The sequence below is a fragment of the Anser cygnoides genome, chromosome 18 (assembly GCF_040182565.1).
Source record: "Anser cygnoides isolate HZ-2024a breed goose chromosome 18, Taihu_goose_T2T_genome, whole genome shotgun sequence".
NCBI lineage: Eukaryota > Metazoa > Chordata > Aves > Anseriformes > Anatidae > Anser > Anser cygnoides.
This window is the reverse complement of record NC_089890.1, coordinates 1,650,417-1,677,112: the sequence shown is the minus strand read 5'-3', so window position 1 is coordinate 1,677,112 and position 26,696 is coordinate 1,650,417. Positions and strand designations below refer to the sequence as shown.

The 26,696-nt window shown below is 46.6% G+C and overlaps 1 protein-coding gene across 1 annotated transcript; it reads left to right on the top strand.

Annotated features, from left to right (window-relative positions):
- The first annotated feature begins 788 nt into the window (after window positions 1-788).
- On the top strand, window positions 789-21,268 carry MPO (myeloperoxidase). The gene is made up of 14 exons (XM_013189249.3): window positions 789-999; window positions 1,732-1,809; window positions 3,227-3,320; window positions 4,302-4,477; window positions 5,657-5,780; window positions 6,652-6,781; window positions 7,925-8,131; window positions 9,147-9,462; window positions 11,845-12,005; window positions 13,806-14,052; window positions 14,441-14,611; window positions 16,886-17,123; window positions 18,871-19,094; window positions 20,329-21,268. The coding sequence occupies exons 2-13, from the start codon at window positions 1,734-1,736 to the stop codon at window positions 19,091-19,093; spliced, it is 2,163 nt and encodes a 720-aa protein (XP_013044703.3). The 5' UTR covers window positions 789-999; window positions 1,732-1,733; the 3' UTR covers window position 19,094; window positions 20,329-21,268.
- Window positions 21,269-26,696: the final 5,428 nt, after the last annotated feature.

Below are 26,696 nucleotides of genomic sequence, written 5' to 3'. Positions count from 1 at the left end.
GCTGACCCAGGGAGTTTCTGGTTAGGAGAAGTGCAACTGCAATAAACCAGAGCCCCGGTTAGGGGGGAGCTGATGAGTGCTGGTGAGCAGCTCCCTTGCTTCTACACACACCAGCTTGTTTGCCTGGTCTGGCAGTATTCCATTTCCCTGCATCATTAGCACAGCTGTAAGATGGCGAGGATTCGTCCATCAGCTGGATGTGCACGCAGACAAAGAGAGGGGCTTTGTACGGTGGAAGAGCTGCTGCTTTGCCAGGTGAGCTCTCAGGAGTACAATGGCAATTTGGACAAGGGTGAAACCCCTACGTGAGCTACCCAGAGTTTGAAATATGCATACTGGAGGTTGGTGCATTCCTGCTGAGTGTTCAGCCCATCAGCCAGGTGCCCCCTCCTGCTGTTCCTGCCTGTGCAGAGAAGTGTGGGGCACTAGGAGTGACGTTCGTGGGCCTTTCCACACCACAGCAGGAACACGGGGCAGGGCAGGGAGGCGTGATGGGGAGTGATGAGCAAAGCGGACATTCGTTACAGCTGGTGCCTCCATTGATACTTATGAGACTTTTTTTTTTTTCAACCTTTAAGAGCAGCAAAGGATAAAGAGCACCATGGGGAAAGGACACCAGTCCCTGTAGGACATCCCCAGGGGGGAGTTCAAGACTCCCGAACCATTGCAAAGTACTAACTTATGTCTCTTCCCCCACCAAAACCATGCAGAAGCGCTGCTTGAGCATCAGGCTGCGTGTCCAGCTGGGTGTGCAGAACTACTCACCTGGTGCACAGGAGCCCCCTGCTAGGGAGCTGGGGTGGGAAGCAGCACTGCGGAGCGTTGCTGAGCCCTGTGGGTCAGCCCAGATAGCCTGGCACTGATAACAGCCCACTGCAGATAACAGCCCGCTGCAGATAACAGCCTGGTGCAGATAACAGCCTGGTGCAGATAACAGACTGACACAGATAAAAGCGTGGCCGTGGAGGGAGCCGTGGTGAGGACAGCAGAAGACAGCAGGTGAGAGCCTGGCCCAATGCACGCTTGCTTTTGCTTTCACAGACCACTTACTTCCACACTGCGGATGGGGAGCCAGGGCTGTGCCCAGCTGAGGTCTGAGCTTCCCCACCTCGCCCCAGGGCTGGCAGAGCCTCTCTCTGCTCCACCACCCAGTGCAGCTGGAGGCCAGCAAGGATGGGGCTGGACTATGCTGCTGTTGTTGCAGGGAGCTCGCCCATGGGGAATGGGTTTTACGCTGAATTTTAAGGTGAATGCCGTGCTACCTTTGCTGGGTACCTACCTTGCTCCATGGTGGGTGCCTAATGATGCTCCATCGGCAGCACCCACAGCTCTGGGCTCTGCTTCTGATAGAGCCAATTGCTTTGGAGTGTCCTTGCTCCATGCTGGAGGGAGGTGAGGGGTCAGTTTTGGGCAAAACATCCCAAATCTCTGCATGCAGAGGATCTTGCAGACTGATCTCTCTTCTCCACCCCCACCCCAGCTGAATCGCCAGTGGCAGCCCTCCTAACCCTGTGCACAAACTCCCTGCATGCTCAGGGCAGCTGCCGGGCTCTCTTGCTGTCCTCCAACTGCTCCAAAGGATTTGAGTCTGTTTTTAAAATACAGCTGGGGAAATAATTGTCCATCTGCTTCTGGGCTTTTGCACAGACACAGGGGAGCTGCTGGGGACTTGCTGCTCATAATCAGGTCCATGGCTTCTTGGTTTTCTTCACTTCTTGCACTTTTTTGCAGGGATGAAGACAGAAATCCTCTTCCCAGGGTTGCTGGTGGTCTTCATCCTGTTCCAGGCACATGTATCTTCTTCCTATGGTATTGTTCTGTTCTTGTGTTTTGCAGATCAGGGTCTTGTATGTTCTGAGTAGGAAAAAGAATGAAGTCAGGTCTAGGAGAATCTGAATTATTCTCTTTTAAGCAGCTAAGGCCCAAAGAGAGGTCAGAAAAAACATAGCCAATTTGTATCTACTGTGAGAGCAATCCTGACAGTTTCAGGTGTTTATCAGCTGATTTCCTATCTGATTTCTTAAAATCACATTATAGGAGAAGTCAGCTCTCAGAACAGCTCCATCCCCACGGTACCGAGGTCCTCCCACCCCACACGCTTTGCGAAGTGTCCCCTGGGAGCGCAGTTTGGCTCTGCTGGGCTGCAGTGCTAGTAGCTCCATCACTGCATGCATCGTCTTTTTTAGGGAGGCTGAAAACTGAACTCATTTCTGTTCCAGTGCTGATTTACCCCTCCAAAACCTGTAGAGACCTCTGCTTGTTAACTCATGATTTTAAATCATTATGGAAAACACATGCCAGACCTTGAATTTATCTCATATGGTAGTTCAGGCAATAATTTTTCTCTCCAAGATTGAAAAAGAGGTGAACTCTGCGTTGGTCATGGAAGACAGTTTAAAGAATCTCGGGAGAATCTGGAGATTTTTTTCCCATTTGTGTTGATTTCTGAAGCTGTAGGAAAATGATCCCACTCAGGGAAGCATAGCAAGGGCTTCTCCTCCTGCTCTGTAACCCACAGCCAGCTGATGATGGGGACCACGTCCATTTTTGGGAGCTCCCCAGAGCACAAGGGGAAGTGATGAGAGTGGCAGGAGAGCAGGGGGTTGCAGGAGGCTGGGGAAAGTAGTGGGGAAATTGGGGTGAGCATCCATCTGCCTTGAGACACGGGGATATATAGGAGCTTTTGCCAGTTGGTGCCACAGGAGAGCAGCCAAACTCACCATAGGTGTGTTGGAAAACGTGGCTACACCCATTCTAGTTTAAAAGTGTTGGGGAATGAAGACAATAATGTGAAAAAACAGGAAATGAGAGCTTTTAATGCTGAGCTGCTTGACATGGCAGCCAGAGGTATCTGTGCAGACTGTGAAGGCAACTATGGCTGTAGGCGTAGAAATAAAATAAATGACATTAATTGGGGTTGCAAAATATTTTATAGAAATAGCAACTTCTCCCCCATAAAACAACAGGAAGGATCATGCCTACATCTCTCACATGGCTATTTGAAGCCGCCACCAACGGAAAGACCCTTTCCATGCCTGAGCAATGTAGTCATGCACAGATGTCTCTCTCTCCAGAGAGAGTAGCAGCAATTGCTTCCAGCACTGCAATGCCAATATCCCCAGGTGCTGGCGGCACAAAGAGAAACCCACCGCGGCACAGGGAAGCTCTGAAGTGAGTAGGCATGGGACAGTGTTCTCACCTCTGTTCTTTCCTTTCCCCTAATGAGATCTGTCCAAGGAGCTGTCAGACGCAACCCTCCTGAGCAGCGTGTCTGAAGCCAAGCAGATCGTGGATTCAGCCTACAAGGACACACGCGACCGGTGAGAGTCGGGCTTGGGCACAGCTGTCTCATGTGCACGAGCCATGGCCTGGTCTCCTCTGTCACATTCTGGAGGGTCACAGCCTCAAGGGGGTGTCCAGTCTCCTGTTCGTACACCCTTGTGGTTTCCCCACCCATCCTTTGCTGCCTGCTCTCACCCTCAGATCCTCAGCTGGGTCCCCGCAGAGGGCCTGGCTCTTTGCATCCTGCAGCTGATAGTGCTGCCTTGTGCATATTGGCTTCCCCCAGTTTTGTACCACATCTCCAGTCCGTGGTGTAATTCAGGGCTGGAACAGTGTTCTCCCTGCCCTCCCTTCCTGCTGAGTATTGCCTGGCTCTGTTTCGTCCCTTGGGGAGGTCCTGAGGAGGGCTGGAGCCAGCACAGGCTCCTGCTAATTTGTAGTTTTTCACCCCCTATGGAGGAAGCAAACCACTATATTGTGGGATCTGACCACAAAATGTCCTAATGACTCCATCTTCTACCACTATGGTGTGAGAGCATATGGCTTCCGACTGACCTGTACACCTCCTCTTTCTCTAGCCATCTGCTGGAAACCCCTCACTGGCTTAGGAATCCTCCTTCTGAGAGCTTTTCAGGGCTCCAGCAGCATTAAGACAGGGTGACATGGAGACACTTGGGACCTCTGGATGGAGACAGGCACCTGCAGGCATTTATTAGTTGGAGAAGGAGTTGAGTGAGGTTTGGTTGCCTCAAAGATGTAAAGACCTGAGAGCTCTGATGTTTTCTGGCAGGTTGGAGAGATTTCCTTCCTGCACCCACCCTGCTCCTCTGTGGAGGGTGGCAGGAGCAGCCTGCCCTCTTCCAGCGCTGTGCAGGGTGTTAGGTGACTCTGCCTTTGTCGGCAATTCCAACTCGTAACATGGCAGATCTGGGGTGCCTGAGGCTCAGGTGTGCAACCTGCAGGACTCATGGCTTTGGCCCATTTCAGTCCTGCAGAAGTTATTTTATTCTCCCTTGCAGCATAAAGAAGAACCTGGAGAATGACGTCTTGACCCCCATAGAACTTCTGAGATACTTCAAACAGCCAGTGGCAGGGACTCGGGCTGCCGTGCGGGCTGCAGATTACATGGAAACCACCCTGACCCTTCTCAAGGAGAAGCTACGCTGGGCCGTGAAGGGGGACTTCAATGTCACAGGTCGGCATGTCATTTTGCTGGGAGGAAGGCAGAGCAGTGCTACTGCAGACAGACGGGCAGCTTGGTCAACAGGGCTCTGTGGGGCTGATGAGGAGGGAGGGGAAGGGGTTTATGGCGGTCAGGCCTTGGATCCCTCCCACCAAAGCAGAGTGAGCTGTCCCCGTGCCATGCTGAGGAGCAACGTCCTCCAGGAAGCAGCAGTCCCTGCCTCCTGGCAAGACCACTTCGCTGAGAGCAGGAGGCACATTAGGGGCAGACAGAGAAACAGCCCAGGGAGGCAGGCACAGCAGGGCTCTTGCGATGTAAAGATAAACTCATGGGAAAGCAAAGGGAAATTAATCTGATTGCTGCGGAAGCACTGGCAGGCCAAGATGCAAGTCACGGGGTGCTCCAACATTGCTCCAGCATGAGTGGGAGTGGGAAGAGGGAGAGAGGGCTGGGTGTGCTCAGCTCCTGCCTCTCCGTGCCAGGAGCCTTTCTCCTTGCCGGGGCCACCCCGCACCAGCCTGCGCATGGTGACAAACCATGCTGTGACCCAGCCTGCTGGTGGCAGCAGCGGCTAGGAAACCTCCAAGGGACTCGGGAAGTGTGCTAGCCGCAATGGCCAAGCAGGATCTGCTGGCTGAGCTCAGCCGCTTACCTCCCATACAGGAGGAAAGCTTCGAGGTGGAAATGCAAACGGCATCCCCTTGTGCTGCCCGGCCACCCGGGGGTGCCTTCTCCGAGCAGCTCTCAGTGTGTGTTCGGTGTGGTGAGGCACGCTCCTCCCATACGGGAAAGATTTGTAACAAACTGCTTGGATGACTGTAACTGTTAGTAATTTATGGTGGAGATGAAAAGGAAGGGGAGAGGAAGGGAAAAGGATTGCTAATGCTAGAAACTCATGCCCCTTCTGCACAGGCTTAATAATATCTAAGATTTGATCACAACTTTGGTGGGTTTAGTGCTTTCCAAAGCAGAAAAAGCAATCTGCTGCTCCAAAGAGCATCCTCAGCACAGGTCTGAGCAGGATGACCTTCACTGAGCCCCTTGTGCTCCTACAGCAGAGGGTGATACAGGGGTAAAAGAAGATGTCAAGGGTACGAGAAGGGAAACTTTTTCCTGAGCCAGGAAACCCAAGCACAAACCCAACAGAGCCAGTGTGTTCCTGTGTGTTTATCCTCTATGGTTACCTTGCAGACGTGCTCACACCAGCTCAGCTGGGGATGATTTTCAAAGCAAGCGGATGTGACCAGCAGAATGAGGAAATAAACTGTGAATCTTCTGGCCGCTACCGAACGATCACTGGCAAGTGCAACAACAGGTGAGGGGGCTGTGTTAAAGGGAGGATGGATGCATGGGTCCTCCATCAGTAGGAACAGACCTATGGACCCATAGATGATCCATATAGGATGCCTTATTTAGGGTTTTACAGCCCACAGTGTTGTTTCCTAGATGCATGAAGATTTTAATTACAGCCTTACTTCAGGGGTTCTTGGTATCATACATAAAGGAGCTCTTTGGCCAAAATGCCAACAATTCTGACCCTTCTTTTTCTGCTTTCTCCTGGGTTTTGTCTGGCTCTACCCCCTTGCAGGGTTTCATAGTGCTTCCTGGCTTCCCACCTGGGTATACGACCTGGCTGCATGTGAAATGGGGGGTGAACTGGCCATCTGCACGCCCCAGTCTCTGCCCAGGAGGAAATCTGGATACACAGGCTGGGTGCAAGCACCTTGTGCAGGTCCCATGGGCATATGGATGGACATGACTGTAATATGGAATGTAAAAACTATTTCTTAGTACTTACAGAGCTTTCCTAGTGAAGGAAAACAGTGGAGTATTTTCAAAAGAACAGCACAGGAATATTCCCCATCCCTCCCCTGTTGCCAAGCACCTGCTAGGCAGAGCATGTCCTGGGAGCTGTGGCCATAAAACGCTTTGGCCATAAAAAGCTGTGTCTCCCCTTTCTTGGGAAGAGAAAGGAATTCAGACAGGTCTGCCTGCCTAGAGGATGACTTTGCCTTCAGATGTCTGTGTAAGAAACAGGGAGAGAGCTAGCTGTGTCCTTCTATTTTCAGAAGGTGGTGGCTTCATTTGGGAGGGCGACCTAGGATCTGGGATAACGATGGGTCCGTCAGACCTGAGCCGGACCTAACGCCACTAAGATTTTGCCATTCTTCCATTCACTGGTGCAGGAAAAACCCATTACTAGGTGCTTCAAACAGAGCCCTTGCCAGATGGTTGCCAGCAGACTATGAAGATGGTGTGTCAGTTCCCCATGGGTGGACAGAAAAAAAGCGTTCCTCTGGATTCCCCTTTCCACTGGTAAGTCCTTACAAGTCCGCTAGTTAGCTTTGTGGTGATCAGGAGGCAGGAAGATAAATTCACCTACTTCAGGTGTCATCTGACTATATGAGACTCTCCATGGTGACCTAATGGAAACGCTTTCTCACTCCCATGCTTGGATGAAAAGCAAAGGAAAATGAATCTTATTACTGCAGAAGAAACAAAGAAAGACCTGCATGATGCTTTCTTTTAACTCAAGTACATTTAAGCCAATATAATTCACTTTAAGGTCTGACTCAGCTTTTTTTGATTTGTTTTGTGGAAGTTGTTTGTCTCTTGAATTGTCTCCTGAAAAGCACTATGTCAGAGAATAAAATGAGCTAGAGAATCTCTGGAATAAAAGACATTGAGCTATAAATTCTGTTTGTGCACCCATGGGTGAGTGATCAGTAAGGGACGTGTGTGTGGCTCTGGTGGCACCTGGAGGGGAGATGGTTTCAGGTCACTTGAGCTTGGTGCACCACCAGCAGTAATGAGGAGCAAAGATTTTCCATGTTGTGTGCCTTATGGTCATGGTTTCTTGTGCTTCCTAACTCTGCTCTAAAGCACATTATGAGGGCTGGAGCAGTTTTTACCCCTTTTTCTGCAGTAATAACTGAAGGAAGAGCTGATGGAGAAATGGTGATAGGGGACAGACCAGAAGAAAAGAAAAAGGGGTTGGGAGAGTATCCTGCCTATGGGAGAAGTGTACCTGACCAAGGAGCATTTGAACTGTGAAGGATTATACATGTGCTAGTAACCAGGGGGAATTTACCAAGAAAACTTTCAGAAATTCCTAGATACTTTTTTCCTTACACTTCTATTTCAAAGCAATATTTGAAAAAAATTTGACTTCCTTTCCCAGTCTAAGAACCAGAGTATGGCTCTTTCTTAGCCGCTTCCATATGTCCATTAAGGGATGCTCTTTGCCTAGAAGCTCAGAAACCTGGCTAGATTTAAGAGTACAATGCTCAGCAAAGAGGGCTCTCTGTAATTCCTTCCAGTCCAGAGGCTTGTTTTGTTTTTTTTTTTTAATGTGACGTATGAGGAATCATTCCTTGTGATTTTTGTTGACAACGCGACAGATTCAGCCATTCCTATAGCCATTTCCTAATGCACGTGTTCTGCCTTCATCCTGTGCAGGTTCGAAAGGTGTCAAATGAGATCGTCCGTTTCCCCCCTGGGCAGCTCAAGCTGGACCAGCAGCGATCACTCATGTTCATGCAGTGGGGTCAGTTTATTGACCATGACCTCGATTTCAGTCCTGAAACCCCAGCCAGAGTCACCTTCAGTGGCAAAGTGGATTGTCACACCAGCTGTGCCAAGCAGCCCCCCTGCTTTCCCATCAAGGTACAGCCAGCCTGCCTCTTGCAGAGAAGTTGGGGACAGGGTATTGGTCCTCCGACCAGGAGGTGCTGGTTGCTCTCCCTGTCCTGGCCACCAAGGAACAGCCTCGCAGAGCAGGCCAGGGGGGACAGACCACTCTTTCTGAGGTGGCAGTGCTTGCTCCAAGGAGCTGTCCCCAGATGTAAGCACATCCACAGCCTTTCCCCTGTTTCCAACCTTTAACCCCATCTCCTTCAAGAATATGGATTTATTTCGGAGGTATAATGCAAAGACAACACGGACGGTGCCTGGGTTATAGTAAGTGTGTCAGAGATAGGATTTGGTGGGTGTTAATGTCCCATTGGTACCCTGGAAAATGCCCATTTGATGGTTAACTGCTTCATAGTGTCTGGAATGAGGAAGTGGCGAGCACCTCTCAGCAGTGGCTAAGGCTTTGAGCTAGAAAACTCAACAGCCACATTGCAGTCTCTGCTCCAGTAAGCACAAGTCCACCCTGCAGCACTACTCTCCTGATTTTCGGGATGTATTGCAGCTCTGGCTCGCTCGCATACCCATATTTCCTCCCAAGGAAAACTGTGACGGGTTGGGGCATCACTGAGTATTTGCCACATGTGCATTTGAGAACACAGCCAGTGTTACAAGTGCTGGATGGCAACTGTCCACAATGTGGAGTAGATATGGACATTAGACTGCAATATAAGATAGGAACACCCGAGCTTCTAAGATTTGATCTGATATGTATTTACCCAGGGGAAGAAGTTTAGGTATCCATGGGACTTTCTTTGTGGATACTCAGGCACCTCCAGGCTTTCTTACATATTTGGAACTCCTAAAAAAAGCATCTCTGCTGTCTGTCTGACCCTTCATAGATGGGATTTTGGACCAGTGTCAACACTGTCTACCATGAAAGCTGCCTCTGAAATCACTACTGCCTGGCTTTTCTTATGGTTGTAGTATCACAGTGCAGAGTTTCTGCACCCCTGAAATGATGATGAATTATTCCCTTATCTTTCTTCAGATCCCACCCAATGACCCACGAGTTAAAAACACCAGAGATTGCCTCCCATTCATTCGCTCAGCTCCTGCTTGTGATGGTGGCAAAGCAATTCGAGAACAGATCAACGCGCTCACCTCCTTTCTTGATGGCAGTGTGGTGTACGGCAGTGAGGTGCCTTTGGCCAACAAGCTGAGGGATCGGACCAACCAGCTGGGCTTGCTGGCTGTTAATCGGAATTTTACTGACAGGGGCATGGCGTATATGCCCTTTGACTACATGTCAAAGGACCCCTGTCTCATGGTCAGCAAGGGAGCTAAAATTCCATGCTTTCTTGCAGGTAAGTTGGTTGTTGAAACCCTTGCAGGTTCCCTAGCCTTGAAATCTAGAGTGAACAATTCCACCAGCTCTGGTTCACTTCTTTAATTGCTTGTTTCTTGTATTTAAGTAGAAAAGGGAGCATAGCAAAACACGGTGAATGACTGAGGCAGGCAGGTAGGAGAAAGCTCTTCACTTCCTGAGTCTTTCTTGTGACCATATCTCTGCTGTGAGGATTCTCCATCTGTGCTCAGCAGCCCTGCCCTGGAGTAGAGCCAGCAGGGACACAGTGCTGCCATGGATGCCATGGTGCACCCAGGGCCCCATGCAGCTCCTGGATGGAGCCAAGCGAACACAGCACTAGCAGACTGGCTGGGATGCATTGGCTTGTCCATGCTTGTCACTTGGCAGCTGCCTCTCTCCCATCTGGATAGATACAGGTGTGTTTGTGCTGGGCTGGGTCACTACCAAGAAATATTTGCTAGGGCTGCTGCACTGACAGAAGCTCAGATCCCAGCTGGACTGAGAAGGGGACTAATCGCAGACCGAGGTGACCCCACCACCGAGAAGGCTGGGGCTGCACTGGCAGCATGCTGGCAGCGCAGACCTTTACCTATCAACACAATCTCCCGCTCCATTTGTCACCCTTTTGGCATCCTCTTGACCATTTCTTCAACCCAAGCTAAATCCTTTTGTCCTGTGCAGAGCCAGGACCTTCCATCTGCTGCTGCTTGCTGCTTGTCCTGTTCCCAGCACACGGAGGCCAATATATTTCATTTCCCAAGGTCCTGAGCAGTGCTCCCTTCTCCCTGGCTCCTGCTAGTGAGGAGCAGGGTGCTGCTACAAGTGTGTGAGAACCCACAGAGGAAAGTTTCTCACCCCTTGGTCCTTCCTTTTGGCCAGCAGGACCTCTTGTCTAACGCTTGATGGCTCTGGCCACACTGGGCTGTTCATGGCACCTGAGGGCATGACAGATCTCATCAGCTGTGGAGCTGATTTCTGTTCCCTTGCCCCCTGCACATCTGGCCTAGGCTGCTCTGAACAACATCCCTGTACACCTTGGTGATACATCCAAGGTGACAGGACCAGTGGGAGAGCTCTGCTTGGTGTCATCCTCCAGGTCCCTCCTTTCAGGTTCTTGGTGTTTTCTGTTTCCCTTCTGTTTCTGTTTCTGTTTCCCTTGGCCTCTCACAGCTGCCTATCTCTCCCATGGAGACATCTCCATGTCTCCAGCTGCTTCCCCAGTTCCGTGCAGGTCCTCAGTGAGGACCCTGCAGGGCCTGTGGCAGATGCCCAGTGGGGAGCAGAGCAGGCAGGTGCATCGGGTGCTTCCTGGTGTGGGCTTCCCATCTCAAGCACCTGTGGGCTGCCTGAGCAGTTTCTGTTACATAGCTGGGTACATGGACATCAACAAAATCATAGTGAAGGGGTTCAGGCTTACTCAGAGGCTCCTTGCAGCTCCCCACAAACTCCTTTGAAAATTCAGTGTCTTATTTGTGACTTTTCCGGTCCCTGAGAACTGAGGCAGCTGTACATGTGCTGTTACCTAACAGGGTTCAGCGATTTCATCCTTGGAGTTCCTTTGGAAGCCCTGAGTGGATGCTATCTGCTGGAGGAAACCTCACAGTGCTCGTTTTGTCTCTTCTTCTGTAGCCTCTTACAGACAGTCTTTGATAGTTAATGAAAAGGGCTCTGTGCTGAGTGCATGAGCAAATCCCTCTATTTACTATGGATCTAGGGGACTAAACACTATGCATTTACTCTTCTCTGAGTGCTTCTTTATACTCTCATCACCTGCTTGCTTTCAGGTTTCCTGCTCTAGACATTTGAAGAAGGATTTAATATTTCATTGTGATGCCTTTTGTAATTTATTCCTTCAAGTTGTGACTCATTTTGCTTTTACTTGTACTTTTCTGAGAGCTTGATTGTGACTGTCTTCATGCTTTGGCCATGGTTTCAGCTGGTTCGAAGGATGCCTTCTGACTTACAAAGCTCCCTTGGCTGTCCTGACTTCCCTCTGCCCATTTTCATTTCTGTCTTGAGCTCTGAGACTGTCGCTCTGATATAGGAGCCTGGAGGAGACCTACTTGTATTTAACTCCTTAAGTTACCTCTCTTAGACTTTTTTTTTTTTTTTTAACCAAAAAATGGGCATAACCATGCTCATCTTGGCTATTGCTGCTTTGGCAGGAAATGGCTTTTCACCAGAGCTCTTTAGTCCTGTGGACTGTTCCTTCTCCTTGTGTGTGGTTCTTATCCATCTTCTTCATGATGCAGATATTGAGACACCTACAAAGCTCTCTGTGCATGGTTCAAAGCAGGATGTTTGCTTTCTCCCAGTGTGAAGCAGCCAGGCACACACAGGACGCTGGCAGTAAAACTGAGCACTCTTGTGATACTCACAGGTGACTCTCGAGCAAACGAGATGCTGGAGCTGGCGTGCATGCACACGCTTTTTGTGCGGGAGCACAACCGCCTGGCTAGAGGACTGAAGAGATTAAATCCACACTGGAATGGAGAGAAGCTCTACCAGGAGGCACGGAAGATTGTGGGTGCCATGATCCAGGTACAGCCACCATGTCACACCCCAGCTCTGCTGTCTTGTCTTGCAGCCTCACAGAGTTAATATGGTGGGATTGCTAGTGTGGGGTTTCCATAGGGTGCAGTGTTTTGGGTGCAAATAATCAAATGCTTTTCACTAACTCCTTTAGGCTAAAGTAAAACCACCCAGAGATACCTGAAATAACATGTGCAGAGGGGGTCTCCCTGAATCTTTGATGTTCCTCTACTGTTACATTTCTGAATTGTTTGATGTGTTTTTAACTGCACATTTTTGTTTGATGAACATGAGGACAGAAAAGTCAGAGGAAAAGTTTTCCCAGTGTTTTGTGCAGGATAATAATGCTATTGGAGATTTGGATTAAAATTCCTCTGGGTTGTAAGTCTGAGCCTCTCAAGAAGCCCCATGTGCTGGTGGGTGCAACCAGCCGTGACATTCTGTTGTCCTTATGGTTTTAGAGCAGAGATGCTTGGGTCCATGCTACACTACAGATTTTCCCCTGACTGAGATGCTAGGGTCGCAGAAATACTTCTGTGCTTGGATGGGATCTGTCAGTGTCTCTAGTCCAGCCTCCAGTTCAGAGCAGGACCAGCTTCAAAAACAGATGAGGTTTCACGGCTGGCAGAAAAGGCTGGCTCCTATGACAGAAGAAGACACTAGGTTACCAAAGACAGCGCTTAGTCATATCTAATTGGAAACCTATTTTCTGAGTTGGCTTGGCAAATTCTTTCAGTAATATCAAAAGGTTTAAGTTTTTAAAACTGTCAAAATTACGTATTATGACAGTGTTGAATAAACAAATATTGAATAAGCCAATGTGGAGAGATTTAAACAATTGCATTAGAAGCACTGCCTCTTTCATCATGTTTAGATCAATGGTTTAATTTTCTTGCAATTCTCAGTCAATTAAGACATCTCCTGACAAAGAATTTGATTTTTTGAGTTGTATGCTTCAGCTTCCTCAATAACCCAAAGAGACAGGAAGCCAGGGCTGGAAACCTCTGCTCTGAGAGGACTAGCAGCTGCCCATGGGAGGTGATATCTGTGTCACCACCATAGATCTTTTCTCTCATCTGAAGCATGTAATATGGGAGGGAGGAGGACATGCAGTTCTACATGGCTGCTGGAAATGGGCTCTACCTATAGTTCCAAGAGGGAATATTTGAGAGGTTGTGGCAGGCAATGCTAGCTTTCATCCTGCTCTCATCTGTCAAGATGTAAGGCTAGAGGTGAGGACCATGTCCGAGGACATCTGAGCACCAGCACCAACAGGCAGAGAATCCCAGTGCATTACACACAAAGGTTGAGCATGGGTCAGGCATCAGCAGTGTCTGTGCTTCCTGACGTTGCTGAAGCTGTTATGAAGCTTTGCATTTTCATGCCCTTGTCAGTGCTAGAGAGCGCAGAGATCCCTGCACATGGCTGGAGCAGCAGCCTGCAGTGCCTGTGCCTGTGCCTGGAGCTGCACTGCCAGTGGCATGGGGCAATGGCCAGGTGCAAAAGCTGTTTTGAACCGAGGCTACAGAGCTTTAGAAATACAATTGTCACTCAACAGTGTCAGAAAGGATCCTCAACAGACTGCCAGAGCGCTTGGGTCAAGGTCTGATGAGGTGAAAGGAAAGTCGGCCCTGGGAAGTCTCTGCTCTGCATCTTGTATTAGCAAAATCTCCTACAGAAATAGCATCAGAGAAGCCCAGTCTGACAGCTCCTGTTTAAGATGTAAGCAACAGCTCTCCCATTACTTTGTTTCCAAGGAAACTGATGGTTAAGCAATTAATGATTCACACTTCCCTTGATTCTCCTTAGATTATAACCTACAGGGACTACCTGCCTCTTTTGCTGGGAACAAGTTTACAGAAATGGATTCCTTGCTACCAAGGCTACAACGAGGCTGTGGATCCTCGCATATCCAATGTCTTCACTCTGGCTTTCCGTTTCGCTCATGCTTCAATTCCCCCATCTGTGGGCCGATTAAACCAAAATTATAAACCCATAAATCCCAAACTGCAACTCAGCAAAACCTTTTTTGGTGTCTGGAGGATTGTGAAAGAAGGTAAAGCCTTTCTTGCATGTCTTGGGTGTACCTTTACTTCATTTGGCCCTCTCTGGATAAGCTCCTGCATCGGTCAAACTTAAAAGCAGCTTGCATTAAATGTATTAAATCGTCTTTACTACCAGACAGAGTAGTTTTCCCAACATAGCTGTTCTCTGCAGTCAGATGTGACCCATCTTATTATGATGTATGCAGTCAGATTGCTTAATTGTTGTAGTTTCTAAGAACATTCAAAATATTTTCTTTCTAATGCTTTATGTGCAGGAAAACTGATTCTCCTGTACTAGAAGCTTATAATTAAATACAAGCTTTATTCAGACCTCTGGAGCCTCTTTCACACACACTTTCCACCCTATGCTGCTCACAAGTTGCTGTGTAACTGTTGCAGGCGGTATCGATCCCTTCCTGCGGAACCTGATGGCCAGTAAGGCCAAGCTGATGACACAGAAACAAATGGTTGTGGATGAACTCCGGGATCGGCTGTTTGAGCAGGTTGAAAGGATTGGGTTTGATTTGCCTGCACTTAACATGCAGCGTTGCAGAGATCATGGCCTTCCAGGTAAGCTGGCTGTGGCAGCAGAGCTGCCAAAGGAGAACAAGTGAAAATCAGGCAATCTTGTGATCGAACATTGAGAAACATCTCCAGCCCATGCTTGGCTGAAACTTGTCTCAGAGGACTTTTCCAAACCTTTTAGTCTTTTCTGTACTACCATCAATAAGTAGGTTGCAGGTTGTGCAATGAAGTCAGAGCCTGGCTGGAGCTGGAGAAGACACGTGGAGGCACACAACCACAAGTACACTTAGCATTGCACAGAGTCAAGCATTCAGTATCTGATGCATTTATTTTGTTGTTTAAATGCCAAAATTATGAAAGTGGTTCATCAAGAGTCTGGAAGAGTCATTAGCAGAATTCGGGTCAGAAGCCCCCATGGCTTCTCTTCAGACATTTGTATAGGTCCAGCACAGCCCCAGAAGACCATATATGTGAAAAAAAAATATCTCATCGTATTTTCGCTACAAAGATAGTGTCCCAGGAAAAAACAAACAAACAAACAAACAAAAAAACCACAAGCATGTCAAAACCACTCACAGGGAGCTGCAAAATGCAAAACTAGTGTAAAGACATTGCAAGATAGTCGTGAGAAATAGATTGTTGATAGGACTTGACAACAGAATCAAGGGTGTGCCATTGCCTAACACTGTTATTAGGCTGACGTAAGTCCCTGGAGCTGCTGTGCCAGTAACATCCTGGGAACTGCAATACAGCTCACTTTGAAACTGAATGATGAAGAATGCCAGATTCACGTTTTAAGCCCAGACGGCTTTGCAATGCGTGCAGATGCATGGTCTGGTCACAGGATTGCTCTGCCTTTTTATCAACAGTAGGTTTTGATGTTCCATTCTGGCTCTGGGAACACTGCTGTACAGAACCTCATCTGAAACCAAATCACAAATATCTAGTTTTGTCTGCTGATCTACTGCAGTGGAACTGAAATGTATTTCTAAAAGTGTTTATTTGCGTTAATCTCCTTGTCTTTGGGTCTCAGCCTACCCCTGAGTGTTACCGTGCTCCTTGATGTTACACAAACTATGAAAGTGGTGATGATATAGCAACATCAAAAAAGCTTCCTGATTCTTTTTCTGATACAGCAGTATGTGGTCTCCTTGAATTGTTTGATAGTGGTACCATATGCTGTATCTTTTTCTCTGAATTCTCACCAGCTTTTAGGCATCCTGCTTACAGCTGAAATGTATGCTGCAGCATCATTCTCATCTCTGTACCCAGCAGTTCACTGGGCTGGCAGGTAGCAGAATGCATTAGTTCTCTATAGACTTTTCTTTTACTTAAGCAGTCATTTGATAAGATAGAGAGAGGACTGAATCGAGACTGCCTTTTGCTGTTTATGTGTCCAGTCCAACAAGATGCAAAATTATCTTCCAGTTGTGGTCTAGTGAATTTCCAGCTATTTGCTGTAAACAAAATTTAGTACAGCTGGCAACGTACAGTGTCCCTCTTCCACCCATAGTAGCTTGCCTTATGAGCTCTATTTGCAGTGTGGAACGGCTTGTCTGGGTGGCTAGACATAAATGTACGTGAGACCACCTGTGGGGAAGTACTTGGCCACTGTCCTATTGTACAGAGAGGTAGCATCAACATATTATCTAGGTTCACTTTCAAAGAAAGCAACATCAATAAGTTTTGTGAGGACATCTCTCCTGTTTTTCTGAAGATCTCTGACATTGTCTGCTCACTGAGCTCCCTTAATGTTCCTGGGCCACAGTGAAAATTAGGCTGTAATTTGGCATGCCCAGCCCCTTCATCTGGGTATCCAGAGCAGAGGGGTAGGAGCAGTCATAGCACACTCAGGATCAGGTGCCTGAACATAGGTCTCCTTTGCTATTGGAAGTGTTCTGGGGTCACTCCTCTGGCCATCTGCTGCAGCTTCAGCAGGGCATGGGTCTCCCATAGCTCCTCTGTCACATCTTCATGAGATTGTTCAGGATACACCATGGCTCTGGAGTCTGCATGGGGATCTGCCTTGCCAGTCGGTGAAACAGCAAAATGGTGCTGGAAAGTGGTAGAGAAACTCCGGCTGGCAGGGATCACTTGCAAAGACATCCACAAATAGCATGAAAATACCCGGCAGGACAAAATGACCCTCAAGCAATGGAAAGGCAATAGCATTAATAGAAATATAGAAGAATTTAGAAAAAGGTTTTAAACATAATGTGAACCTACCCGTGCCCAGGGTACGAGAAAGAGAGAAAAACTCTTTCCAAAAAGGGAAAACGTTGTTGACCACTCTTTGCTGTGATACTCGACTACTTGCAGGTTATATCTCCTGGAGACAATTCTGTAGGCTCTCAAAACCTCGTGGTCTGAAGTCACTTGCTCGAGTATTGAAGAATCACAGTCTGGCAAAGAAATTCATGCAGCTGTATGGGACTCCAAAGAATATTGACATTTGGATCGGGGCGCTTGCAGAACCCTTTGTGAAAGGTGGAAGAGTTGGTCCTCTCATGGCTTGTCTAATTGGCACCCAGTTCAGGAAGATACGTGATGGGGACAGGTAAGAGAGGAGATGGGTACACAAACCCCAGAGGACAGAGTGAGACTGGAGTTTGTGCAGATTTCCTAATGGAGATTTGGAAACTGCTTCCAGTTGTTTGGTTAATATTTTTTTTCATTGCTCCTCAAAATGTGTTTGTTTTTTGTTTGTTTGTTTGTTTGTTTGTTTTCCCTTTCTAGTGATGTTCTTATTCCCTGTCTAGATCTATTATCCTAGGTTGAGATCCTAGGTTGAGATCCCTTCCCAGCCAAGTGTTTTGACCCTCTGCCTGTTCACTGTCTATCACTAATTTTGCAAATTGTATTGACTTTTTCCATGCTGATGGCTCAAACACAGTGGTAATGTTTGAGCTCTTTTGCTGCATTCAGATAAGTTGTTTTAAGGAGGCCTACATTACTACGTGTTCAAACACCCACTTGCTCAAGCAAAGGGAAACATGTAAGTACCTTAACAAGAAAAACAAGTACAGTTTTAAGGATGGGAAAACCAGGCTCCAGATGCATTGCCTTCACCAACTGGAAACAAGCTTCCAGGTTTAGTCAGCCTATGTAGCTCACGCTGACAGTACTGTAGATGTTCAGTGTCTGCTGATGGGGTGGATAACACTTCGGGTAGTTTTTGAAAAATTGCCTGCATGCCAAGGGATGTTACTGAGGGACTAACACACTGTCAGGCTTTGAAGGGAGTAAAGTAGATTAATAGTTCTTTTGGTTCTCACCAAGTCCCAACTAAGGCTCACTGCCTGCTTGGCACTGTCAGCATCCCTGATCCTTCTCTGCTGGGAGAGATAGGCTGCTTCTTCAGAGCTGTGCTCTGCAAAAGTCAAACATCTGTCACCTTCACATACCCTGTGATTACAGAACACAACCTTGCACCACTGCAGTGTCTTCTGCATCTCCTGGAGGTCTTAGAGATGACTTTTCACTGTCTGTCCATTCCAGCCCAGTTCTGAGATGTACTCTCATGGGCTTGTAGCAGTTTAGGCTTAGTTTGCACCAGGAGATGGGTGGACTGGGGTTTGCTTGCCGGCGAAAATCATTTGAGCAGTGTTGTGCTTTCAAAATACCTGAGGTCCTCTGCCACCTCCTCCTTGAAGCTGCTAAGGGACATCAGGTGCAGGAATTAGTTACACGTCCCATTTCAAGGTACGCTTCCCAGTTCTTTCTGAAGCAGGGTTCTTGCACTGTTTAGCAATATTGTCTGAAAATGGGATCATGATACCTGTTTCTGGGAAACTTCTGCCAGATACCTACCTAGAAAGACTTACAAGCTCAAAACACAGTGTTAGGAGCTTAAAGGCAAACAGTCTACTGCACATCTAGAAATCCTATTCATAAGGCAGGAATACAAGAAACAATTTTTTTAAAGAGAGTAATTAGAGGACTGTTCCCACCACAGCAATCGTGTAGATGTGATCACAGTCTGTGTTGAGTTTGTGCTGAATTTTCTATTTGAAAGAGAGTGTTTGTGCCTCAGTTGAAGGAACACAGGGCTAGGCTTTAATTCAACTGTATCTTTGTTTTATTTACATGGCAGAAAGGCAATTTAAATTACTCAGCGGGTGAGACAGAGCATTTAACTTAAAGACCAGAAATTTTAATTTGGTCTTAGTGGGGAAAAAAAAAAAAGAAAAAAAAAAGAAAAAAAAAAGCGTTATTGGTGTTAATGGGAAATAATTTTGCAGGAATCTTGAATAGGAAGAAGACAGAAGGGAAAAATCTATAGTGTCATTTTCTGTCTCCTGCAGGTTTTGGTGGGAGAATAAAGGAGTTTTCACTCCTCAGCAGCGCAGTTCACTGGCTAAAATCTCCTTGTCACGAATAATATGTGATAACACCCACATCTCTAAAGTGTCAAGAAATATCTTCCAGGCCAACAGCTATCCTCACTCCTTTGTGAGCTGCAACCAGATCCCAAAGCTGGACCTCAGAGCCTGGAAGTCAAAGAAGATGGAGGAAAGTACAGAGTAAGGTATAAACCTGAAACAGCAGAGTGGTTCCTGCTTGAAAGCAGGTGATATAACTGGGCTAAGCTCAGGTTTTAGAGGTCTTTAAGTGTCTAAGCAATGCAGTCTGCATTACACAGAAAACTAGCTTACCAAAATACTCCTGAGACTACCATGAAATGGCTGTTGACATATTAGGGCAGCCAAAGAGCACTGCACCAGACACCCAGGCTCTTAAACAGAGCTGTCTATCACAGGCCTGAAGATACGTGCCAGGTACATACCTAGCATGTGTTTAGATATGTCATTCCATCAAGTCCACTGGGAGTAGTTCCTTTGGCACAGATTTTCCAGCATCAGCATTGCACGGTGAAGCTCGCTTTATAGCCCTGGGATTTTTCTTATTCAGTTTTTTCAGTTTAGCTCTGTTGTTGGTATACACACATTTTTTTCCATCCAGCTTGTCTTTCTGTCCAGACCTGTCCAGATTTGTCTTCTGCCCATCTCTGAGAATGCTGTCAGCACATCCAGGTCACACAAAAACCATCTCTGCACTTGAAAAGAGATTCCCACTATATGGACCAGTTTGTGGAGTTTGATTTTTGCTAAGAAAGATTTTGCCCATATTTCTGGTATTTCCTTCAGCTGCCTTCAGTTCTTGAGGTTTACTGCTTTAAAGTTTTAAAGTTCTTGAGGTTTAATGCTTTCCTTCCAAAATGATCTCTGAAATCTCCAGGAAGTGGATGCAGGCAAGAGCAGCTTTCCCCTGGGAAAAGTGGGCTGCTCCAGTTCATGAGGGCCTTTTCCTCATTAAACATCATCTTTCCCTTGCTCTGAGAGTCAGGCCCTACCATGCTGTCATGCTGATAGCTGTGAGAAGGAGCAAATCACTGCAACTAGAAGCGATCATTAAGAACTCAGACAACTCCAGCTGCAGTCAGCTTCCAGTTCCTTTGAGGCTGTCTAGTTACATTCTCCAAAGGGCTATGGGATTATCAGATTGAAAGTGTGCAAAGGTGAAACCATAAATGCCACTTTCTTGGTACCAGAAAAGTAAGGCTTGGAGTACTGCAGAAAGCTGTATGCAGGCAGGGATCTCCAGAGGTCTCTAGAGCAATCTCCTGCCCAGAGCAGAGCTAATACCAGAGTTATTGGTCCCACTTTTCCAGCTTAACCTATGCAATAAATCACACAAGACAACAGGGAGTTATGGCATGTCCTTTTCTGATCTGTTAACACATTGTTTTTTATCTCCTGTAGAAGAACCACGTGATTCTTAATGTTGAACACTGAAGATTCCCCAGAAGCTTGGATTTGAAGAAGCTGCTGAGATTTATTTTTATTTTTTATTTTTTTATCCCTATGTCTATGTTTTTACTGCCTGAAATGTTTGGCCTTGATTGCTGTCATTCACTCAATTTAGTTTGCTTGAAGCCTTTCAAGTGAGATGGAATCCAGTGATAAAGAAACTTCATGAAAAGATGTTCCAGATCTGTGCAAATTACTCAATATCACAAAACAAAAGAAAATGAGTTATCAAGAGATTCACTCCCAAACATACTGCTTGCTCAGGCAATTTCACATACACTGGGTCCCAGTAAGCTTTACTGTCAAAAGACAGGTTTTGTACACTCCTTTCATGTGAAATAGCACCAAGTTTCCAGTCTACACAGAAAGGCACTGGGGCATTGGAATAGATTGCATATTTTTGCTCTCTTTATTATTATTATTACCATTTTATTTTTATTTCTAAGAAGTACATACTTCAGTTTCCAGAGAAAATCTAGTAATTTCAGTGAAGCAGCAATAGCTTTCATGCACCCCAAACAGACTTGTTAAAAACCCTCTGTTCCTGCTTTTGTTGGATATGGAACCAAGAAATTGTCCACATGGAAAAAAGCTGTTCTCTCATCAGCACCTGCTCCTCATCCAGAATGCTTAAGGCATCACACAGCATGATGGAAAACTCTGATAAATTGTTCTGCAGCCTGGCATGAGCCAGAATGACTTACCCCTGGGCTGTGGAGGTGATGGGATATGTCCTAGCAAAGACAGGATCAGTCTGAAGTACAAGAAAGTAAGACCTAATCTTGTTTCTCCCTTCAATAGCTTTTCCCAAAAGGAATCAAAATTTCTTTCTCCTTCCTCTCTAATTTGCTGTGCTACTGTAGTTGATCAATAAATTGCAATTTTGAGCTGAGGCCAAGACTTTCTTTACACTTTGTAAAAGGTGCAATAACCAAAGCCAGGTGGAGGATGGTGGTAGGTTTAGTTTGGAAATATTGAACGAAGCAGATTCAAGTGAAGAACCCATATATTTTTAATGAAGGAAGATAGATCTTGCTGCAGCCTCTGAGCCATAATCCTGTGTCATGTAGCACTACAAAAGTATTCCTCAGAAAAAGGGGCAGTGCAGGATTTAGCTCCAACAAACACTTGACGGTAATCTCCTCCTTATCTCTCCCAAAAGGCAAAAAGTTACTGTGAGATCCTCAGAGAAAAAGAAGAGGTGTAGGTACTGACTTCTGCCACCACTTGGCCAAGGTGCTGGGGTGATGCTGGGGTGACGAAATGCCCCAGGTGTGTAGGCTGACAAACATAAGCCTGGACACGTTTTGAACACGGAAAGGTTCTTACATGCAAACATCCCCTAGGAGTGGGTTGAAGCCCAGTGTTTCTTGGTTAAGCTCATGGTGCTGAGAGTTTCAAGGGAGTCAACAGATTTGATGGGTGTGAGACACTGACTACACTGGGGATGTGTGTCAGTCTCTCTGGCTTTAGTTTTTTAGTACTAGTTGTCTAACGTGCACCCCCAGCGTTTATTTAGACCCTTGATGACACAGGAGGGCACATTCATTACCTTTTGATTTCAGCAATTAACTTAATGAAGAGAATTCATAGATAGAAAATAGAAAACTTCAATTGGAAGGGACTTACAAATATCGTCAAGTCCAAATGACTAGCTCAAAATCATAGAGTCATTAAGGCTGGAAAAGATCTTCAAGATCAGCTGGTCCAACCACCCCCTACCACCAGTATCACCCACTAAACCATGTACCTAGGCACCATGTCCAGCCTTTCCTTGAACACCCCCAGGGACGGTGACTCCACCACCTCCCTGGACAACCTGTTCCAATGCCTGACTGCTCTTTCTGAGAAGAAATGTCTCCTCATTTCCAACCTCAACCTCCCCTGGCACAACTTGAGGCCATTCCCTCTAGTCACAGAATCACAGAGTGTTAGGGATTGGAAAGGACCTTGAAAGATCATCTAGTCCAATTCCCCTGCAGAAGCAGGAACACCCAAATCATGTCACACAGGAATGCGTCCAGGTGGGTTTGAATGTCTCCAGAGAAGCAGACTCCACAACCCCCCTGGGCAGCCTGTTCCAGTGGTCTGTCACCCTCACTGTGAAAAAGTTAGTCCTATCACTGGTTATCTGCAAGAAGAGGCCAACCCCCAGCTCCCCACACCTTCCTTTCAGGTAGTTGTAGAGAGTAATGAGGTCTCCCCTGAGCATCCTCTTCCCCAGACCAAACACCCCCAGTTCCCTCAGCTGCCCCTCACAGGACTTGTGTTCCAGGCCCTTCACCAGCTTTGTAGCCCTTCTCTGGACACACTCCAGGGCCTCGATGTCCTTCTTGTGCTGAGGGGCCCAATCACCTATGGTCTTTCTGTGTGCACTAAGCACAGAGTACCTGTTTTTCCATTTTTAGCTAAATGCAAGGCTGAAATGTGGAAAATTTAATCAAGCTTATCAACTTGATGAAACTGCTTAGTCAAATTCACAGAAGTACATGCGCAGCAGGATCAGGGCTGTTCTGATGAGACTTCAGAGTGTGCCTGCCCCATCTGGCAGAGCCACAGAGTGGAGGAGTGCAGCCTGAAGGAGCCACTTCCCTGGCAGGGGCCAGGACAGGTTTGTTTGCCCTGCTCAGTCTCTGCTGCTGATTTCAGAAACAAGGCACTGTCATGGCTTCTCATTCACCTTCTTTCCCACCTGCAGCTTCCCCCAAGCAGCTTCAGCTCTGCAAATGGATGTGCATATTGCTCAGGACCATCTCCCAGCACTGACTACATTTCACTTGAGTGGAGGGCTACTGAGATGGTCAGTGGGCTGGAGCATGTGCTGTACAAAGACAGGCTGAAGAAGCTGGATTTGTTCAGTCTGGAGAGGACGAGGGGAGAGGAGGAGATTTCATTTCAGTCTACAGCTGCCTAATGAGCAGCTATAAGGTCAAATGCTTCTCAGCTGCACAGTGAAAGAAATGAGAGAGAACAGACACTTGCAGCAGCAAGGGAGATTCCCATTAGACAAAAACAGTCTTCCTTATCATAATGGTTCAGTGCTGAAACAGGGACCAGACAGTTGGTGGGATCTCCATCCTTGGAGATACTCCAGACTTACCTAGACAAGGCCCTGAGCAAGCTTATCTGGGTTTGGAGTTAACCCTGCTCTGAGCAGCTGGTTGGACTACAGACCTCCAGGGGTCCATTCCCCCATCTTTTGTTGTTGTTGTTGTTGTTTTTTTAATATGATTCTTTCATTTACAGTGGTAAACTGAGTTATTTTCCAGTCTTCAGCTCACCTGGGTGTCCCCGCTCTATTATCATGGATCCAAGAGCACAAGTTATTCCAGCCTGTTGTATTACATTTCTGTCATGGATGCTACGGGAAGTTTCATGAGTTGGTACACATTTTCTTGTTGAAACTCTTTTTCTGTCATTATGGGAAGTTACATCTATTTCTTCACTCGTAAGTAGAAATGCAAAGCTAATCTGTGCCTTGTACAATTGAGTTATGTGAAGATTCATCATGGAGGTACAGCGGGAGCATGATAAATACAGATTCCTTAGTCTTGATGACCTTTGTCTAATACTCTGGAATCCTTGTGAAACTTTTAACATCAGTGTTAATGTCTGTTTATCTGAGTATGTAGTAGATGAATTCCCTTCAGCACTGCTCTCCGTTAGAGGACTGGCTGGCTGATACAATACAGCCCGCACAGTGAGCAGTCCCAATGCTTTGCCCTCTGATAGCTTGTTCCAGTCTCTTTCAGTGGAGATATTTGTGTCAGTAGTTTCCAGTGGGATTCACTCACATTTCAGAATGCAGTCCTCTTATTTCATCCTGAAATCATTCCTCTCTCACTTAAAAGTCAATCATAACCTTTAAGTTGAACAGCTCTCCCGACTCTCCAGCTTTGCTTTACTGACAGCAGTCAGATCTCTTTTGACATTTCATTTGCTTACTTTGGACAAGTTAATTTTCTTAGTCTTTTCCAATTAGATCAGATCACCTTCCTGCCTCCACCTCTGTCTTCTGGCCAATGCGTGCCTTAGCAGAGTTAGTGAGTAGGAGAGTCATTGTAGCTGCATGACAAAAGCTCCTGAGAAGGGCAAGACCCTCCTCCCACTACCTAAGATTCATTTAAATTGGGCCAGGCTCTGAAGAAGGTGCAAAGATCCAGGGGCAAGGGAGTCAGGTGAACATGGATACATTTAGTCTAAAAGCCAGGATTTTCACTAGAGCTGTAGTTTCTAAAACCTTGAAAGGCAAGATCTGTCTGCTTTTGAAATGGAAGCATAATGGGTCTAGATGCTATGGATCTTTGCAACAGAAGAAAATGTTACCTGAGAATTTCAGTATCAGTGGGTTTGGAGCCTAAATGTGTTGTTAGATCTGAACTAGTTCTCTGTCCATGATGAGTTGGGAATGGCATAGTTTTTATTACCTCTTTTTGTCGTTTCATTTTCCCATACTCATAGGAGATACTAACTATTGAAAGCCCCATATAACCATGAGCCCATCTTCAAACTCTTGCATATCTTATGTGTTCCTGAGAGCAGCTGTCCTCAGTGCTTTGAATGTGCAGCGTTACCCTTCTGCGATGCCCAGCTGATGCTGGTTATGCCCCTGTTCAGTGATACCATGGAGAACAACTCCTCTCTTAACTTGGCCCTCTAATTTGAGGACTAACAGATGCTCACACTTGTAAATCTGCTTATGTCCTTCTCTGGCTGTGTTTTATTTTGACCACGTGGAAACCATAATTTGTGCTGGAGACATTTTTCTCATAGATCCATTGTGTTTTAGGGTTGCCATGTTCCTTTGGGTAAGAGACATCAACCTGCTATAGTTTAGTACCTGTTTGGTAGTGCACTGTAGGCTAAAGAAATATTATTTCCTTATAGCCTTGATGAATGTATTTGAAAATTGCTGTCAGTGGCTTAAAAATAAAGCTCTTCAGTGGTTTGCAATGATTCATTTTTGCTCCCTTTTTTGTCCCTGGATGTTCTGGGTGAGTTTTCACGTGTAGAGTTGTGTAAGATGTTCCTCTCTCATTAGGTGCCTGACAACAGCAACCTTGATTTGACAGCTACAGCTGTCCTTGCAGAACAGCCATTCAAAGCCCCTTTCACTGGCATTACATTTTAGGAACCTGTCTCCTGGTAGCTCAGGATGAACCAGTTGCTTGTCAAATCAGCTTGCATCAAAGTGTGAAAATCCATAACTGTTATTGACAGGATTTGTATGGGATGGGAGAATTTTAAAAGGCATTAGGAATATAAATATTTGATGGACCAGAACTTGGCTTCTAGATAACAACAAAACAGCCATGGCTGGTCTCTGTGAATGACCTCCAAAAGAGAGCTAGTCTCTGCAGCACTGGCACAGAGGGGTCACAGTGCCCGGGTGCAGTGCTGTGCCTGCCTTTGGCACATGCTGGTGCAGGGCCAGGTGTCTCTCCTCACCATGCAATACTTTCCTGGATACTCAACTGATGCAACAGGAAACACTACAGAGTGAGGAGGCTGTCACTGAAACTCTTTGCTTTGGCTGCCTGTCCTGTGGTCACAGAAAACCTTGAGTATTCTCTTAACTCCAGTTTTCCCACAAAAGACAGGAGGAGAAGAGGAGTCACTGGTTAAACCCAGGGAGCAGGGAGCACAGCAGACGTCTTTCTTTATTATTATGCCTTTCCTTTATTTCTTCATGAATTATTGCTGAGTCTTGCCCCTTTTACTATTCTTGGAGATTCGATTTTGTTCTTTAGGTTGTGGGTGAAAACTGATGTGGCATTATGGGTCTTCCAAATGTCCTTTGAGAATCTGTAGATCTCAGTACTGTTTGGAATTTAGTAATGCTACTCCACTTAAGTGATAGCTGCTTGAGCAAGGCCTGTTGTGCAACTGATGAGAGACAAAGCTTTTGTTTTTCACCCTTGTCATTACACTTGTGAAGATCCTCTTCATGCTGTGTTTTAGGAGCTGAAGTACTGTTGGAGCACTCCCAGGTTCTATCTGTGATTTCCTGATTTACGTCTTACATATGGAGATGTTGTCTAAACATGTGCCTGACTCTGGCCATGAAAACATCTGGAGTAGCTTTGTTTAATTTTTGTCTAGACAGGTGGCTTTTTTGTCACTTTTCCCCCTCTCTTTGAGAAACATCCAGTTGCTAAGTTTGGTGCCTCTAATGCCTGCATGTGTGGGCAAGGAAATGGCTGCTATGATCACTGTTTTTCTCTATCTCTCCTCCATAATATTGATTCCTGATTTCCTGACCTCTTGCAGTCAGCTCGCTTGGCGAAGTTTGATGCTTGCACAGGGTAAGGCGTTCTGGA

What these genes read in the sequence shown, in the direction of transcription:
- MPO (XM_013189249.3), top strand. Translation starts at nt 1,734, where the DNA reads ATGAAGACAGAAATCCTCTTCCCAGGGTTGCTGGTGGTCTTCATCCTG. An exon ending in TACAAGGACACACGCGACCG is followed by an intron (nt 3,321 to 4,301) that starts GTGAGAGTCGGG and finishes TCTCCCTTGCAG; the next exon opens with CATAAAGAAGAACCTGGAGA. An exon ending in CCCCCTGCTTTCCCATCAAG is followed by an intron (nt 8,132 to 9,146) that starts GTACAGCCAGCC and finishes ATCTTTCTTCAG; the next exon opens with ATCCCACCCAATGACCCACG.